Here is a 19,324-nt window from a genome sequence, read left to right on the forward strand (position 1 = left end):
AATTGTCAGTACTGTTACTTTGACAGAGAGCAGATTGTTTTAGATCAGTGATGATTGTGAGAAAATTCTGTGAGAGCAATTTTCATTCCCCCCTGTGAGGACTCATGTTTTACCTTCTTCTAATAAATGTCGATTGTCCGGTTGATTGGAGGTGTCAAAAATACAACTTTATTGCTAATTATTCACTTTAATACACTTTCATAAGAACTGAGTCAAAACTAAGAAACAAAATATCAAACAATATATAAACGGGTCAAATTCATGGCAAAGAAAAGCATTAAACATAAAGCATAAAGAAAACAAACAAATAGATGATTCAAGAATTCAGGAAGACAGAAATGCAGGAACGAGACCTCGACCACAAGGTCTTAATTTTAAGAGAATCCTTATCTATGGTCTAATCCCTCATTTACACTGATTGGTTTCTAATTCTTAGCTGGGACCTCTTGGTTTGTTCAAATGGATGTCTGTTACTTAGAGGATGATTTATTGATCAAACATTGGCCATTACTTAAGGTTGACTGGTGTCCATCACAGTTACCTCAGCGTTTATGTGCACGGTCTCATGAAAATAGGTTTCTTACACCACTGCTGGCCGTAGACCTTGCTGTAACTAATTAGTTGATACATTCCTATTGCTAAATACACTGAAATACAATAGCTAATTCATTATATGAAACATTCACTTGAACAATGTCTAAATTTCCAGTCAAGACACGAGAGTTCAATAGTTGATCCATTATCTAAAACAATAACTGTATTCTCACAGCCAAGTCATTTTTATTAATTTGACTCTTTAGCTATGCATTCAATTAGCACCTAAAACCCTGAATAAAGCAATAAATCAATAATCTATCACTTCCCGCCCACCCCCACAATCCGCTCGCTCACTGCCACTTTTGCCAGCTCCTGGTAGTGGCTGGTCAGAGTACCCACCTCATTTGGATGGTTGTCTTCTTCAGGATCCTAAGACATACATGGGACCTTGCTGGAATTTTCAAATGTCAATGGGCAGGGCATTGGTATTTTGCATGGAGCTACCTAAACAGTGGCCATCAAAGGGGTCCCACCGCAAGTGGTTCACTTAAAATAGTGACTTCCCGTTCCTTCAATGACTTTTGTGGGGTCAAGGTGAGACTAAATGTTCCTCCCAGCTACACAAGACTCTTCCTAACAACCTCTGCCCCTTGCTACTCTGATCACTTGATTATTCCACTGCCCCTCACCCCCTCCCCCCCCCCAAAAAAAAAGAAACACACACTTCTTGAAGCTGTAATGTCCAGCTCTGCTCTGTGTCAGAGCCAGGAGTATCCTGCCTCCCTGACTGGTGAACTGCTCGTGAGAACTTGGGTCAGTGCTCAACAATCAGCTGTAAGTCAGTCAAGAACATTCAAGCTAAATGCTAAAACATGGCTGGGCTCAGGTGTACTTGGGTGGACTGCATGATGGCAATGCTCTACCCAATATATATAGAATCATAGAATCCCTACAGTTAAGAAGGAGGTTATTCGGTTCATCGAGTCTGTACTGACCCTTTGAATGAGCACCCTAGCCATTTACACACGCCCGTCCATCCCGCCCCATCCCCATAACCTAGAACCTGGGAATTAAGGGGCAATTTATTATGGTCAATCCACCTAACCTGCACATTTTTGGACTGTGGGAGGAACCGGAGGAAACCCATGCAGATAAGGGGAGCAAGTGCAAACTCAACACGGACAGAGGTCGGAATTGAACCAGGAACCCTGGCGTAATGAGGCAACCATTATGCCACCATTCTGCCCATGATTGAGTATAGGGGGGCAGAGGGAAATCTGCTCTTTTAACTCCACAAGGCCAGACACAATTTACCCTAGTCAGTGATGAGGAAGCAAAGAACTAAAGCTCCAGAAAATTCTAAATTCAGCGAATTATAACTGAAAGTACCCCAATGCTATATTCTAAATTCCTCGCGGACCACGGAATCAATTAAAGGTGATGTGAAATGCCTTTGTGATTTCATCAGTGATGCGAGACTAACATTGTGATGTTGCGCCAGATCATAAGAGCTGAGTCATAATGATTGCCTTTGTTTCAAGGTGAATAATTTGTATCCTTGCAAGCTGAACATTTGAAAAAGCTGAGGAATGGATGAAGTTAGAACAAAGACCGTTCCTGGTGTGAAATTCAACATGGAAGAACTAAGGCGTGTTGGTCCAATAGAAATGTCACACGAAGAGCTGCCAACTGAAGGACTCTTTGATATTAAGCAAATGAGAAAACCAAAGAAAGCTGATACGAATCTGTATCAATGGTTTCATGTTTCACAAATACCTGCTTCAAAGCAAAAATGTGACAAAACAAATTACTCCATTAAATCAGAAGAAGAGATTTATTCTAAGAGAGAGGCTCAAATAGAGGTGTCGAAGTATGAAGGTCCCAGGTATACATCTGCTGAACCTGATTGTAAATGCACATCTATTAGCCTGGCTGAAGGATCACATGATAATGCAGATACTGTGATTGATGATTTGGAAACAGAAGACCTTTACTGTTGCACTTTAAGTGGTCAAGGACGAGTGGATCAAGGGATGAAGAAATTAGAACAGAGAAGATGTTCTTCTATTCCTGGAGTAGATGGGGCAGAATCACATAGATCATCGCAACAGGCGGTTCCTCAACTAGTAAATCTGCTTGTAACAGATTCTAAGTACGTAAGTGAATTGGACAATGGAAACAGGTGTTATCCCCAAAATGAATTCATTGATAATACTTTCAAAGTTGGCAACAGTGCAAAAGATGATACTTTCCTATCCATTTGTGATTATATTTATAGACCCGGTTCCGGAGACACAAAAGAGAAAGGTAAGGATTTTATCAAAAGAAGGAATATTTATGCAACAGAAAAAGATTCCAGAGATTCCCCAGAATTATCTCTCATGCAGGAACAGTTACACCAACTTGTTGCACCCACTGCGGAGAATGTAAATTTGATAGCTGAACCGAAAGTGAAGAAACTAGCAGATTCTGAATCTGTAGCTGCAGATGGTGGAGATTGTCAAACAGATTTTACTGAAATAGCTTTAAAAAGGCCTGAATTGCTGGAACAATCTCGGCAAATGTCCGGAGATTCCTCTTTTGACAAAATACCTGCTCAACCGGTCCGCAAAAGTGATGTGCAAGTTCTATTAAACCAGCAGAAGGCTTGCAGCATTATTTGTACACCTTGTACCGGCAGTGCTGAAACAGAGAATGTGCAGGAACAGAATTGTGCATCAATTCCTGTTCCTCAAAAACAACATAATGAAGAGTTGAGAACGGAAGGTTTAGTAATAAAGAATAGTAAGAAGGAAAGCTTTGCTGAAGTACAATTTTTGGGGAATAATATTGATAAAGAAGGGGCTAGAAACTTTACACAGGCAAGTGAACGAAATTCTAATCAGTTTGCAAAATTAACCGTTTCTGCTCAATTAGCCATGCCTGCTGAGTCGCCTGCTAAGATGCAATCTCCGGAAGGCAGCCTGAAAAGTCAAGTGAACCTTGAGACAAAACCAGGAATTGAGGTAAAAGTATTGCACATGCAGAGAGATAAAATTGGAGCCACCAATGCAAAGTTGGGCAGTCGTAGGTTGAAAGTTGACGGCAAGGAAATATTCGAGCAGGCCGACGAAAGATTTGGATCGAGTGGCGAGAAAATGGAGTCTAATAATTCAGCCGAACAAACCAAGGCCCCAACATCCCACCTTATTCACTCAAGCAGCGAATCGATGAAAACGAGAACCGCAAAGGACGCAGCGAATGAAACGGGCTCACTGGCAAGTGAGAATCAGTTCCTGAAAGAGTTTTCCAATGACCCAGTTAGGAAATCCGCTGTGTTTAACTACTGTCAGAAAATGTGGTCAGCGACCAGTATCGGCAAAGGAGAAAAGACTCCACAGGTGGAAAGTGCATCAGCTGAAGCGTTTAGGGGGTTGAAAAAACTACTGGAGAAAAAGCTTGATCTTAATTATGCTGTCCTCGTATGGAAGGATTATTATGAAAGGAAACGAAGGAGGGAGGCAGAAATTAAGGAGAAACTTCTGCAAAAGCAAGCTGCTTCAGCCCTGGCACTGCAGCAAGATTCAAGTGACAGGCACCAGCTGGACGCAGCCCCAGCTATTGTTCCCAAGAGAAAATCCACGGCCGCCAAGTATGGGGTATCTATTCAAGTAAAGAGCTCTCCTCTCCATTCTCGAAAGGTGATAGAATGCAATGCAAAATACCAAAATTATCATAATGGGATTGCACCTAACTTATCCAGAGAAAAGGATTCTATCAGTATTGCAAGTCCCAAAGATGTTAGAGATCAGGATGACTCATCTGACAAGTTTGAGTTTGATTTATACCTAGGCAAACAGATTTTAAAGAAAAAAGGATCTGGAAATTCATTGATATCCTCAAATTGTTCCATAACAGAAGGCAGCAATGAAAATCAGTGTTCTTCACCTGATTCCGTCGGGTCAGATATATCCCTTGATTTTTATACATCACTGCACAAAGCATCCCTGGATATGAATAAATATTCAGATGACAAAGCACTGAGACAGGTCAAGTCTGGTTACAGATCTTCTCATGGAGTCATGCAATCTTCCCTCTGTGATAATAGTAAAACAAATCCAGGAGAGTTATCAAGAAAACCATATATTGAAGATTATGGGCGAGAGAACTTTGAAAGCCGAGTGTTTAGTAAAGTAAGCACTCGCTCTACCAGACCAGGAGAAGAAGGATTGCTGTCTGGAATACTCGATAACGAATCACCGAGAGTGGGCCGAAAGTCACAGAGATCAGCCATCAGATCTGACAGCAAAGCTAATCCAGATCTCGGTGACTCCAGGTGGATGAGAAAGGAAAGATTGGCAACCGATCAAGTCGCTGAAGAAATACCACGCGATAGCTGGTCTGGAAGCAAACCTGAAGGTGATTCCTCTAGCTTCAGTGGAACAGGAAAACCTGTTTCCTCAGATTACAGATTGCACTCTGGAAGGAAAGATGATCAGCCAGCTAAAGATGTTAAACTCTTCAATGTGACAGGACCTAGTCCTTCCAGAAAGAGAAGCACTGGACTGGTGGATTTACGAATAACCAACAGCGGAGCGGTTGAAGATGTCAGGCATAAAGTCAAATCTTCTGGACTTAGTTTACAGTAGATAATTAAAAATGGATGAGAAGAAATGGGGGTCGCGGGGGGGGGGTGGGGGGTGGGAATGAGGGGAGTGGTGTGAAGAAAACAATACCCCAAAAAATTCAACAAGTGAATGTTAGATATCCAAGAACAAAAGATGACAAATAATATGTAGCATACATAAATAAACAATTGGAAAATGGTAGAAATTAAAAGTTTTAAAAAAGTATTGTACTGCTGTCATAAAATGATTTGCGAGGGATGGAGAAAATGCCCAGTTTTCTTTTCAGAGGAGCATGATCACATATAATTATTAGTTAATATGTTTTGACATTTAGGAGCACATATATTATTGCACAATCAGTTTAATAAAAACTGATGAGGGAGAGTTTGCAGTAAAGTGTTTCACAAATAAATAGTATAAAAATACACAATAAACTTGACGACACTTAATTTGAAAGTGATATCTCCAGAACTCGTCTTTATATTTAGCATTGTCGCATGATAGAAATGGCAAAATTGCCACTGTGGAATGACCTTTCTGCCTGTGATATTTAAGGCTTTCTTGGTAGTAATTGACTTGAGAATTACACTTGTCAAACTCCAAATGTTAGTGTGAAATTTGCTTCTTTCTCTCAAGTAAGTTTTTATCTTTCAGTAGTTTGGTTTAACTGCTATAATTTTGTTTTCTTCGACTTACCACAGCGAACTTATATCACCCCTTTTGAGGAGCCACTTGATAAATTAACTTAACAAGTGAAATGGTTGTTGCGTTGGGGAGAAGGCAGGAGACTGGGGATAGACCATAAGACATAGGAGCAGAATTAGGCCACTCGGCCCATCGAGTCTGCTCCGCCATTCAATTAAGGCTGATATTTTTCTCATCCCCATTCTCCTGCCATCTCCCCATAACCCCTGGTCCCCTTATTAATCAATAACCTATCTATCGTTACCTTAAAGACGCTCAGTGATTTGGCCTCCACAGCCTTCTGTGGCAAAGAGTTCCGCAGATTCACCACCCTATGCTGAAGAAACTCCTCCCCATTTCTGTTTTAAAAGATCGTCCCTTTAGTCTGAGATTATGTCCTCTGCTTCTAGTTTTTCCTACTAGTGGAAACATCCTCTTCATTATCCAGGCCTCACAGTATCCTGTAAGTTTCAATAAGATCCCCCCCTCATCCTTCTAAACTCCAATGAGTGCAGACCCAGAGTCCTCAACAGTTCTTCATATGACAAGCTCTTCATTCCAGGGATCATTCTTGTGAACCTCTTCTGGACCCCCCTACCTGAGAAACATATCAGCCATGATTGAATGGCGGAGCAGACTCGATGGGCCGAGTGGCCTAATTCTGCTCCTACGTCTTATGGTCTTCCGGCATGAGTATGTACCAATCAACGGAAAACCTGTGACAGATACTGCAGAAGGGCATCAGAGGTTCCAATGGACTAGGCAACTGATATTAAAATTCCCTTTATACTGTTGTGAAGGATCACATAATTAGACAGATACTGGGTGCGATTCAGTAGCCTTGCCGTGCCCGACTTGGTGGCGCCCATGACTCTTGTGATAGGCCTCTCATGAGATTCCGGACGCTTGAGATGTCTCGTGAGATTCAAGCGAATCTTGCGAGACGTTGCGATCTGGATCTTGCCCTCGCTGGCTGTGAACCAGATCAGCATATTTACGAGCCGCATGATTCATTTAAATCTGCTTGCCCCATTTTCTCCCACAGCCAGGGAACTAATGGCCTCACTAACGAGGCCTCGACCGGGTGCCATTTAGTACTGGCCCACACAATCGTGGACTAGGCCTACCAGCGCCTGAGGGGTCGCCCAGGCCTTTGGAGACCCTTCAGTGCTCAGAGACAGGGCAGGGTGCCCCCCCCCCACCCCCAGCACTCCCTATTGCACACGAGCACCGTGGCACTGCTAAGGTGCTCAAGTGGCACTACCTTGCTGGCAGGGGTGCTGCCAGGATGCCTGGATGGCAATGCCAGGATGGTACTGCCAAGGGCCCGGGTCTGAAGGGGGGCAATACCCATGAAAGGGGGTTATGAATTGTGGGGAGGGGGTTGGTAAAGGGCGGGTATGAAGGGGCCTAATAAAGTTTTGGGGGGGTGAAGGGTGAGGGTCCTGAAAGGGGGAGGGGGGGGACCCAAAATGGGGTGGGGGTGGGGTGGCCTTGAAATGGAGGGAGCCCTCAGTGACTCCACAGCGGGCTGTCTTCACTTAGGGAGGTAATGCCCAAGTGTGCGTAGGTGACATTGCCCATGGGTGGGGAGTGTGGGGGACCTTCAAGCTCACTTAAGAGTTTGGGACACGCTTTCAAAACGCCACCCTGATCTCTGAGGAGCCAGTGTCACCGGCGATTGTAGCTCCCCAGTTTTTAAAAGAGTTCAAAGTGTGGGCTTGACCGGGGAGAAACTCCCCAAGTCCCAGAAAAATGACTAAGGATGTGATCTACTGGTCGGGTCGCGCCCCCGGAAAGGCCTCTTCGAGATCTACCCTGCTTGCCATGCCTTGCAAGATTTAACGGGATCCCACAAGGACCGGGAAACACCCGGTTAAAGATACTTGACACGGGACTCGGGCAGCACGGTAGCCTTGTGGATAGCACAATTGCTTCACAGCTCCAGGGTTCCAGGTTCAATTCCGGCTTGAGTCACTGTCTGTGCGGAGTCTGCACATCCTCCCCGTGTGTGCGTGGGTTTCCTCCGGGTGCTCCGGTTTCCTCCCACAGTCCAAAGATGTGCGGGTTAGGTGGATTGGCCATGATAAATTGCCCTTAGTGTCCAAAATTGCCCTTAGTGTTGGGTGGGGTTACTGGGTTATGGGGATAGGGCGGAGGTGTTGACCTTGGGTAGGGTGCTCTTTCCAAGAGCCGGTGCAGACTCGATGGGCCGAATGGCCTCCTTCTGCACTGTAAATTCTATGAAAATTCTATGAAAATTCTATGACTCTGTTGCAATTCGGTTAGATTGCGCCCTAACTGTGGTTGAATAGCAGTGCGGATATCACCATAAATGACGGCGAGGAACAGCCGTCAAACCCACCCAAAATGACACTGAAGAATCCTTTTGGTTGAAACGCACCCACTGATGACTGAAGACCATTTCCTTTACACTTTAAAAGGTTAAGGACTAAGGGATCTGGGGTAATTAAATTATAATTAAGATGCTGCATTCTTAAACGAGGTGGGATTGATGATCACAACGGATTGTTCTTAGAGCAGCAAATCAGCTTGTAATAGATTCTAAGTACATATGTAAATTGGACAATGAAAACGAGTATTATCCCAAATATGAATTGATTGATGATTCTTCCAAAGATGGCAAAGATGCAAAAACACATTTTGTAGAATTTGCTTTAGAAAGGGCCTGAAATGCTCCTCTGGACATACCTGACAAAATACACATTCAACAGTTTTGCCAAAATGATATGCACGATGTGTTAAATCATTGGAAGGTTGGCAAAATTGTTTGTACATCTTGTACTGGTAAAAGAAAACACTACAGTAAAGTTGTAATTGTGGATCAATGTCAGCAGGGAAGAGTTTGGGACGTCTATACAATGTAATTCCTCAGCTGGATCTTGCCACATTCCCGGATAGGTGTTGTGAAAATGCCAGCATTTGTCAAAACGGAGCTGCCTCGGTTGTTACACTTCCTAAAATGTGAACTCATTGAGGACCACGGTAGGTGAAAGCCGCTGGAAGACTTGTTGCACAGAGGTGTTTTTATTCATTTCTCCGTGTGCATTTGATAGCATAACAACAGGGTGTTCCCACAGACAACAGTAACAAGGATAGATGTCTCATAGTTTGTACTGGTACTGCAGGATGATTTGGAGAAATTTTGCTCGGGTACACGTGAGGAAGCCATAGGTTTTCCAGAGCACTTTATGTGCTCCAGCAAAAAAAATTGTCAGCCTTTTTCGTGAGCATTTAAATGTCCACCACATTTTTCATGTTAATAAACAATGGAGCTCTGCCACCTCTTTTAACTTTTGAAACAGGAAGGTAATCGTGCAATCCACCTAATTTTACCTTTGAAGTTCATACATGTATCTATAGATTCAGCACCAAAAGGAAATCATGCAATCCTTCAGAGTTGTACCGGTTTAAAAGGATTTCTCTTTGTCCTTTGCCTGCATATCAGTGTGATTGAGGTTCACTGCATTATTGAAACAGGAAAGAGTATCACTGAAATGAGTGGGTGGGATTTTCCGGCCCTTCCTGCTGGTGGCATCTTCCAGTCCTGCCGATGGTGAACTTCCTGTGCTGGGTGCCCCAGCGATGGAGGGTGTGAGCGACACAAAGCCCCATAGGCATTGGGGGGACCGGAAGATCCTGCCGCTGGCCAATGGTGGACCTCTTTTGACGTGGGGGAAGGGTGGGTGGAAATCGCACCCACTATTGTTTCTGTAAATTCTCAATGTAAAGAATACTTACTTGCATGGTAACATGGGCCAACAGATTGCTGTAAATATGGTATGCTGGCCGTACAGTAGCAAACAAAGTATTTGGTGTGGATGCAATCCAGACCAGAGTGGATGACAGCAGAAATATTACCATCACATGTGTGTGTGTAAGAATTTATTCATACATGACTGGGATCTCAGACTTAAAACAATGCTTAAAATCTCAGCGACACATGGGCATTTAGAACTTTCGGTGACTCAGAATTTTTGTAACCACAGGGCAGCACAGTAGCACAAGTGGATGGCACTGTGACTTCACAGCGCCAGGGTCCCTGGTTCAATTCCCCGCTGGGTCACTGACTGTGTGGAGTCTGCACGTTCTCCCCGTGTCTGCGTGGGGTTCCTCCGGGTGCTCCGGTTTCCTCCCACAGTCCAAAGGCGTGCAGGTTAGGTGAATTGGCCATGATAAATTGCCCATATTGACCAAAAAGGGTTAGGAGTTATTGCGTTACGGGGGATCGGGTGGAAGTGAGGGCTTAAGTGGGTCGGTGCAGACTCGATGGGCCGAATGGCCTCCTTCTGCACTGGATGTTCTATGTTCTATGAATCTTACCAAAAAATGGAGATGTGTCAGTTCCGGCGAGCCGAAAGACATCTTGAGCCTCTTGGAATGCAAAAAGCACAAGGGTGTAGTTGATGCTGTCATTCTGATGAGGCAAGACCTCTTCGAGCTGAGAACCGGCTTCAAACAGATCGGGGGCACCATGTTTAAAAGACCAGCGGTCTGTCGAATGGCATCCAGGCCACACCGCGGAGGTTTTGGGGCTCTCCCCCTCAACAGTCATCACCGGCAGATTCCCCCACACCCCCCATGACAGTCATCAACGGTAGATCCCTGTCCCCCCACCCACCCCGACAGTCATCGCCGGCAGATATCCCTTCCCCAAAGTCCGTGCTCCCCCCCCCCCCCTCCATGGGGCGCCCAATGGGGTCCTGTGCTGGCAGTGCCCCCAGCACAGGTGGGCACTGCCAGGTTGGCACTGTCGGGGCACTGCCTGGGCATGTCCCTCTATGCCCCCTGGGGGCTACACTTACCTTGAGCACAGGGAGGGTACCCCCTCAATTGCCTCATACCTGGCCAGTCTTGGGATAATTGACACCATCCTGATGTTACGCTGGCGCTGGGTCAAGGTTCTGCGAGGGTGGTGTGTGTGTGTGTGGGGGGGGGGGGGGGGGGGGGGAGGTCACTAATGACATGGTAATGTATTAAAAAGAGGTCCCCAGGCTCCCGCGGCAGGATTCTCATCAGAAAGTGGGGGTTCCAGAACCCAGTCACGGCAGAGAGAATCAGGCTTCTCAATTCTCTCTGGATTTTGAGCCTGCACCAAATTTCTCACTGGCGGAGAGGGAGGGCTCCCATGAAAATGTTCTTCGACCAACTCATCTGTTCTTCAATATGAATAGAAACTGTAATTTCACAGTTCTGGGTAAGCTTCAGGTACTGGCGATTTAATCTGAAGGACTAGCTCAATGATGATCATTTCAATCAGTTTGAATGAAATCTCTGCACAGGTCACTGCGGCAGTCTGGAGATGTGAATTTCAACCTCAGCTTCATGAGACACGCAGGGACAATAAATTACCTGTGTTCCTCGCTGAAAGACATCAGCAGTCTATGAACAAAATCAATATTTGTTGACTAAATGCCATTAGTAAATACCTTCTAGAGTCACTGAACATTAGCCAATTACTTCACTAATTATTCAATTACAGAAGTTCATCAAGGCAGTACATTTAGAAAACTTCCGTTTTCTAAATGAACTTGTTGAAAGAAGTTGAGGAAATTTCGACCAGTTAAATGCACCTGCCTTTTTTCTCTCCTCGTGCAGGATAGGGTGAATTAACAACTCGGTTAAGTCAGAAGCAACTGCACCAAAGACAGAGGTGTCGTGAAGTCCACCTGATTGCTGACTGCACGCAAAAGACTCAACAAAATTGTGCAGGAGTAACGATAGATGACAGATTAAAACAAGAATTTTGGGTGCTGACTCTGGTGTGGCAGAGCTCCACAGCCAGAAAGAGTTACCCCCATGAGGTTTGGCCAACGGTGTTCTGTGCAGAAGTTCTCTTTTGATGATAAAAATAAATAATAACCAGCTGGGCAGCTCCTTCCCAGTCTACCTGCTATGGAGCAGAGCTCTGCCCTCAGAAGCAGCACTTATTAGAAATGAGATACTGTACTGTTGCCCCAATTCTAGGAGCCACACGCTCTTCATGGTCAGCTCCCTGCTGTGGGAGTGCAGAAGGGCGGCACAGTAGCACAGTGGTTAGCACTGTTGCTTCACATCGGCAGTGACCTGGGTTCAGTTCCCCCCTCGGGTCACTGTCTGTGCGGAGTCTGCATGTTCTCCCCGTGTCTGTGTGGGTTTCCTCCGGGTGCTCCGGTTTCCTTCCACAGCCCAAAGGTGTGCAAGTTAGGTGGATTGGCCATGCTAAAAATTGCCCTTAGTGTCCAAAAAAAAGGTTGGGTGGAGTTGCTGGGTTACGGGGATAGGGTGATGGTGTGGGCTTAGGTAGGGAGCTCTTTCCAAGGGCTGGTGCAGACTCGATGGGCCAAATGGCCTCCTGCACAGTAAATTCTATGATTCTATGAATCAGCTCGTTTACCCAATGTATCAGGCAGGATTTATGTTCCGATAACTGGAATTGCTCCATTATTGCTGGCACATAGCCACACCTTGTATTATCGATAGTATGTCATTGGGAAGTATGCTCGTAAAATGAACTGTTTTGTAATGCTCAAGTGCGTGTGCTGTTTTTACAATTCATTCATGGAATGTGGGCGTCGCTGGCCAGGACGGATTTATTGCCCATCCCTAATTGCCCTAGAGAACGTGGTGGTGAGCTGCCCTTTTGAACTGCTGCAGTCCATGTGGTGTAGGTGCACCCACAGTGCTGTTAGGGAGGCACTTCCAGGATCTCGAACCAGCGACGGTGAAAGAAGGGCGATATATATCCAAGTCAGGATGGTGAGAGACTTGTAGAGGAACTTTCAGGTGGTGGTGTTCCCATGTATCTAATAATAATCTTTATTATTGTCACAAGTAGGCTTACATCAACACTGCAATGAAGTTACTGTGAAAATCCTCTAGTCGCCGCACTTGTTCGGGTACACGGAGGGAGAATTCAGGATGTCCAATTCACCCAAGCATATCTTTTGTGACTTGTGAGAGGACAAATCCATAGTACTTACATGGCTAGTTATCCAGGAAATGTTAGCTTAAAAGCTAGTCTAATTCCTGGGTAACGGCAGAACTGACTCGCCAACGTCCCACACCCCTTGACCTGATCCAACCCAACCTGACTATCACCCGACCACTTGCTACCTCAGACCCTTCCTGACTGCCTCCCCTTGATCTATTTACCCACTCATCCACTTGCTACCCTACCCACCATCTCACCCACTTACCGCACTCGCCCTGCACACTTTTTAAGAATGTATTCTTTCACAGGATGTGGGCATCGCTGGCTAGGGCAGCATTTATTGCCCGCCCCTAATTGCCCTTAACGGTGGTGGTGAGCTGCCTTCTTGTACTGCTGTAGTCCATCTGGTGTAGGTACAGCCACAGTGCTGTTAGGAAGTAAGTTCCACTATTTTGACCCAGCAACAGTGAAGGAATGGTGATATAGGGCGAAGTTCTCCCCCAACGGCGCGATGTCCGCCGACTGGCGCCAATCAGACGGGCATCGCGCCGGTCCAAAGGTGCGGAATACTCCGCATCTTTGGGGGCCGAGCCCCAACATTGAGGGGCTAGGCCGGCGCCGGAGGGATTTCCGCCCAGCCAGCTGGCGGAAACGGCCTTTGTTGCCCCGCCAGCTGGCGGAAATGGCGTTTGGTGCCCCGCCAGCTGGCGCGGAAATGCGGCGCATGCGCGGGAGCGTCAGCGGCTGCCGACAGTTCCCCGCCCATGCGCAGTCAGCATAATCAGCATAATCCTTTATTCCTTCCTCTCTCTCGGATTATCCAGCTACACTTCGAATGTATCTATGCTTCTGGCCTCAGCTGCTCCATTCATAGTGAATGGGCAGGAGGTGACTAGTGGTGTAACACGGGGAACTGTGCTGGGGCCTCAATTATTCACACTATTCATTAATGACTTGGATGATGGCATAGAAAGTCGTATATCCAAATTTGCAGATGATGCAAAGTTAGGTGGCATTGTAGACAGCCTAGATGATAGCATAAAATTGCAAGGAGATATCGACAGACATGGTGAATGGGCAAAATTGAGGTAGGTAGAATTTAATGCAAGCAAATGTGAAGTTATCCATATTGGACCAAAAAAGGATAGAGCAGAGTACTTTCTAAGAGGTTAGGTGCAGTGGATGTCCCAAGAGACTTGGCAGTTCAGGTGCATAGGTCCTTTAAATGCCAGGGACAAGTGCAGAAAATAACCAAAAAGGATAACTGAATTGCTAGCCTTTATATCTAGAGTGTTGAAATATAAAGGCACAGGAGATATGCTGCAGCTATACAAAACCCTGGTCAAACCCCACTTGGAGTCACTGTGAGCAGTTCTGGGCACCACACCTTAGGAGGGATATTTTGGCCTTGGAGGGAGTGCAATGTAGGTTTACAAAAATGATACCAGGACCACAGGGGTTGAGTTACGAGGAGAGATTACTCTAATTTATCCTGTTTTCGCTAGAATTTAGAAGATTAAGGGGTAATCTGATCAAAGTATTCAAGATACTAACAGGGAAGGCCAGGGTAGATAAAGATAAACTATTTCCACTGGTTGGACATTCTAAAATTAGGGGGCATAGTCTAAAAATTAGGGATAGACCTTTGAGGAGAGATGTTTGGAAGCATTTCTTCACTCAAAGGGTGGTAGAGGTTTGGAACTCTTTCCCACAAACAGCAGTAGAAGCTAAATCAATTGTTAATTTTAAATCTGAGATAGATAGGTTTTTGTCAAGCAAAGTATTGAGGGATATGGGCCAAAGGCAGGTATATGGAGTTAGGTCACAGATCAGCCATGATCTCACTGAATGGCGGGACAAGGCTGAAGGGCTAAATGGCCCACTCCCATACCTATGTTCTTATGATCCTATGAGTTCCTCACCCTACCCACTGTCTGGGTAAAGTAGCTTTTCCTGAATTCCCCATTGAATTTATCAGTAACTGTCAAACATTGATAGACCTTCCTTCCGACAAGTGGCTACATCTTCTCCATGTTTACCTCATCCGACCCTTTCATAATTTTAAAGACGAGGTCACCCCACAATTTTCCCTGTTCAACAACAACTTACAATTATTTTGCACTTTGAACAAAATGAAACATTCCAAGGTGCTACACAGATCAAACAAAGTATGGCATTGTGACACAAAAGGAGATATTAGGGCAGTTAAGAGGTTTTAAGGAGTGTCTCAAAGGAGGAAAGTGCGGGAGAAAGGCAGAGTGGGGTATGGAGGATATTCCGGAGCTTAGGGCATAGGGACCTAAAGGCCCAGTCACAAATAGTGGAATGCTCAAATCACTGATGCACAGGAGACCAAAATTACATGAGCACACGTATCTCAGAGGGATGTGTTGGAGGAAATTACAGAGAGAGGGATGGCAAGGCTATGGCGGGTTTTGAAAACAAAACTGAGAATTAAAAAAATCACAATGTTGCTTGACCAGGAGTCAGTTTCGATCTGTGAGCACGGGGCGGGGAACAGGGGAACGGGACTTTCTTTGTGTTAAAACATAGACAATAGGTGCAGGAGTAGGCCATTCGGCCCTTCAAGACAAGGGCAGCAGAACTTTGGATGACCTCAACTTTACAGAGCGTAGAATGTGGGAGGTCAGCCAGGAGCACATTGGAAAAGTGAAGTCTAGAGGTAACTAAGGCTGCGAGAGAAGATACTCCACAACCTTTCCTGATTGGAATCTCTCAGTTGGGATCAGAGTTGAAACCTCACAGGTCAATAAGCCATTATTAATTGTTGCAGCATATGAAACATAAAAAATAGCAAGGCACCCAATCAGAAAAGGGAAGTAATTGCTTGTTATTTTTGATATCTTTGGGATAACAAGCCTTCATGTTTATTCCTCCCTCTGAATAACAATTTAATGACTATCTTTGTTCCTTAAGCTGCAGTTTTGAGTATTTTTTTAACTTATGGACCAAGAAGCATTTCCTGGTCTAAACTAATCATATATTTCTCATGATCTCACTGTGCCATGAAAATGGATTCAGTGACAGTGACCTGATATTTCTGGGCTCAATTTTAAGTCCTTCTGCTTGCTGGAGAGGTGGTAGTGGCGCCCTGAAAATGATAGGTAATAGCCTTCTGTCCTTTTGTTACTGTGCGCCCAATACTGCTCACTGGGGCCCATTGCCAAATGGTTAGAGCAGCCCTTGAAGTCAGGGCCCAGGCCTTTCAAAATATAAGTGGACATCAGTAGGCCCACAATTGCCATGTTGAGCAATGCACACACTGAACCCCATCAGTTGGCACCTGGCTGGAAGGAGCACTGTAGCCCATATTGTTGCCATTCCACCTCCCTCACCTCCCACTGCAGATCAGGAACCTACCTTCCTCTGTCTTGGAAACAGTCTACAATCCCTGGTATTCAGGTGCCTCAGAGCATTCTGATCTGCTGAGCTGTTACAAATGAAGCTTGGCCTCTCAGCGGCACTTGAGGGCAGATGGCCTAATATCACTTTGAGGAAGTGCCCTATTAGTGGTACTTCTGGGTTTTTTAACAGGATTGATAAAGCTAATCTGGGTTAGTTCTCATTGGGATAGATGGTGCTCTTGCACAATAGTCTAATCCGACCGATAGCAAATAGACAGCTTACTTTAGATCTTTTCCGATATTTCTTGACAGGGGGTTATTCAGGGGATATGCAAAATGGATGGCCGACTCACTGACATCTGTTTTACACTGTTTGCGCAAAGTCAGTTGCTCTCATTATGCCAAAGATTTCAACTACCAAGGAATGCATAAATAATCCAGATGAATATGTTGGCTACCGCTCAAACCCATAGTAACCTTGTCAGAATTGCAGATAATACAGAAGTATGGAGAGCAGCAGAGCCAGCGCATGCATTTAAAATTTTGCAGAAGGATTTAGCTCCATTCTGTAATTGGCCAAATCTATGGCAGTGTCAATTTAACAAATGTAAAGTCTTCCCTAATGTCCAAAAACAAATGTGACACAAGTATGAAATGAATGGATTAGAATTAACAAAGGAAAACTGAGATAGGCAATTGGGAGCAGTAATACGCACATCGCTTTCGGGGAAGCTGTTTCAACATTCCAGCCATTTAATGTCAGCTGGTGATGAATTGTTGAGTTGTGAACTTATGTCCACATTGAGACTGCTCAAACTCATTCCATCTTTCAAAGCCAAGCAATTTAAAAAAGTAAATGAATAAAAAAATTGTTGAGGTATCTGCTAGTACAAGTTTACAGAGGTTGCAATAGGACTTTATAATGCATTGGCCAGAATACACGCAGGGCTCTGTATTCAATTCTCAAGGAATTTTGATGGGTGTTGTGTCCTTTCCTTATCCTTGAACATGTTCTGATGAGACCGTAGTGAATGGGAAGTTGTTCCAATATTTGAACCATGAAGTGTCATTGTGGAATAGATCATTGTGCTTACGAACTTATGTCTGTTTAGAAATTACTCAAACTCATTTCATCGTTCAGGACTATACTCAAATTCAGGTTCCAGATGTGAAAGGGCTGTGAATTAACACTCATGTGATACCCAGGATACTGTTGGCACTTAATCCCAATTATTAACCTTGGGTCCCATACCACCCAAGCACAACAAAAGGAAAAATCAATTGCTATGGATTTGGTCACTTTTGAGAGACCAAAATCCCACTCGCTCTTCTGAAAGGCCCTTTTGACGTGAGGTCAAAGGCTTTGAAAACCAAGTCCAATTCTTCAACAGCTCCTTTACCAACGGGCGGGATTCTCCCCTACCCAGCGGGGTGGGGAGTCCCGGCGTGGTGGAGTGGCGGGAACCACTCCGGCGTCGGTCCGCCCCAAAGGTGCGGAAGTCTCCGCACCTTTAGGGGCCAAGCCCTCACCTTGAGGGGCTAGGCCCACGCCGGAGCGGTTTCCGCTCCACCGGCTTGCGGGAAAGGCCGTTGGCGCCACGCCAGCCAGGGCCGAAAGGTCTTCGCCGGGCGACGCGGGTCCGAGCATGCGCGGTAGCGTCAGCGGCTGCTGACGTCATCCCCGCACATGCGCAGGGGAGGGGGTCTCTTCTGCCTCCGCCACAGTGAAGACCATGGTGAAGGCAGATCGCCCCGCGCCCCCTCCCCCCCCAGGACCCCGGAGCCCGCCCGCGCTGCCTTGTCCCGCCGTTCAAAAGGTTCTTTAATCCACGCTGGCCGGACAGGCATTCCAGCAGCGGGACTTCGGCCCATCGCGGGCCGGAGAATCGGCGGGGGTGTGCCTGCCGACCGGCGCGGCGCGATTCCCGCCATCGCCGAATCTCTGGTGGCGGAGACTTTGGGACACGGCGGGGGCGGGATTCACGCCAGCCCCCGGCGATTCTCCGACCCGGCGTGGGGTCGGAGAATCCCGCCCGTCTCACTTTATAAAACAACAGGGGCAAAATTCTCCGTTATCGGCGGAAAGTCCGCCGATCGGCGCAAAAAACGGCGCAAATCCCACTTGCGTCACGTCATAAAAATGGGCCGATAGTCTCCGGCCCGAAATGGGCTAGCAGCGACGTGACGGGATCCGCGCTTGCGCAATGGTTCACGCCGTGCAGCGTCATACGCGCTGCACGGCGTGACGGCTCATAAGGCCGCGCAGCTCCCCCCCACCCGACCGCAACACCCGACCGCAACACCCGACTGGATGGCTAGCCGTCGCTCAGCCCCGAGGTTCGAGTCACGCGATGTGGAGGCGCTCCTGGACGCGGTGGAGCAGAGGAGGGACGCCCTGTATCCCGGGCACGGCCGCAGAGTTGCCCCACGCCACAGCCGGCGTCTGTGGAGGGAAGTGGCAGAGGCCGTCACCGCTGTGGCCCTAACACCACGGACAGGCACCCAGTGCCACAAGAAGGTGAACGACCTCGTCAGAGCAGGCAGGGTGAGCCTCCCCCATATCCCCCATATCCCCCCCTCCCCATATCCCCCCTCCCCCATATCCCCCATATCCCCCCCTCCCCCATATCCCCCCTCCCCCATATCCCCCATATCTCCCCCTTCCCCATATCCCCCCTCCCCCATATCCCCCCTCCCCCATATCCCCCATATCCCCCCTCCCCCATATCCCCCCTCCCCATATCCCCCCTCCCCCATATCCCCCCTCCCCTATATCCCCCATATCCCCCCTCCCCCATATCCCCCCTCCTCCATATCCTCCCTCCCCCATATCCCCCCTCCCCCATATCCCCCCTCCCCCATATCCCCCTCCCCCATATCCCCCTCCCCCATATCCCCCCTCCCCCATATCCCCCATACCCCCCCTCCCCCATATCCCCCCTCCCCCATATCCCCCCTCCCCATATCCCCCATATCCCCCCTCCCCCATATCCCCCCTCCCCCATATCCCCCATATCCCCCCTCCCCCATATCCCCCCTCCCCATATCCCCCTCCCCCATATCCCCCATATCCCCCCTCCCCATATCCCCCCTCCCCATATCCCCCCTCCCCCATAACCCCCTCCCCCATATCCCCCATATCCCCCCTCCCCCATATCCCCCCTCCCCCATATCCCCCATATCCCCCCCACCCCATA

At 46.9% G+C, this 19,324-nt stretch overlaps 2 protein-coding genes across 2 annotated transcripts in view; both read left to right on the top strand.

The window, feature by feature from the left end:
- The window catches only part of pitpnm3 (PITPNM family member 3), a 665,462-nt gene that overhangs the window by 92,555 nt on the left and 553,583 nt on the right, over positions 1 to 19,324 (top strand). The window lies entirely within an intron of this gene.
- On the top strand, positions 2,115 to 5,188 carry LOC140387269 (uncharacterized). Its single transcript, XM_072470221.1, has 2 exons — positions 2,115 to 2,689; positions 2,816 to 5,188. The coding sequence occupies exons 1-2, from the start codon at positions 2,127 to 2,129 to the stop codon at positions 5,163 to 5,165; spliced, it is 2,913 nt and encodes a 970-aa protein (XP_072326322.1). The 5' UTR covers positions 2,115 to 2,126; the 3' UTR covers positions 5,166 to 5,188.

Source organism: Scyliorhinus torazame, chromosome 12, assembly GCF_047496885.1.
Source record: "Scyliorhinus torazame isolate Kashiwa2021f chromosome 12, sScyTor2.1, whole genome shotgun sequence".
Lineage (NCBI taxonomy): Eukaryota > Metazoa > Chordata > Chondrichthyes > Carcharhiniformes > Scyliorhinidae > Scyliorhinus > Scyliorhinus torazame.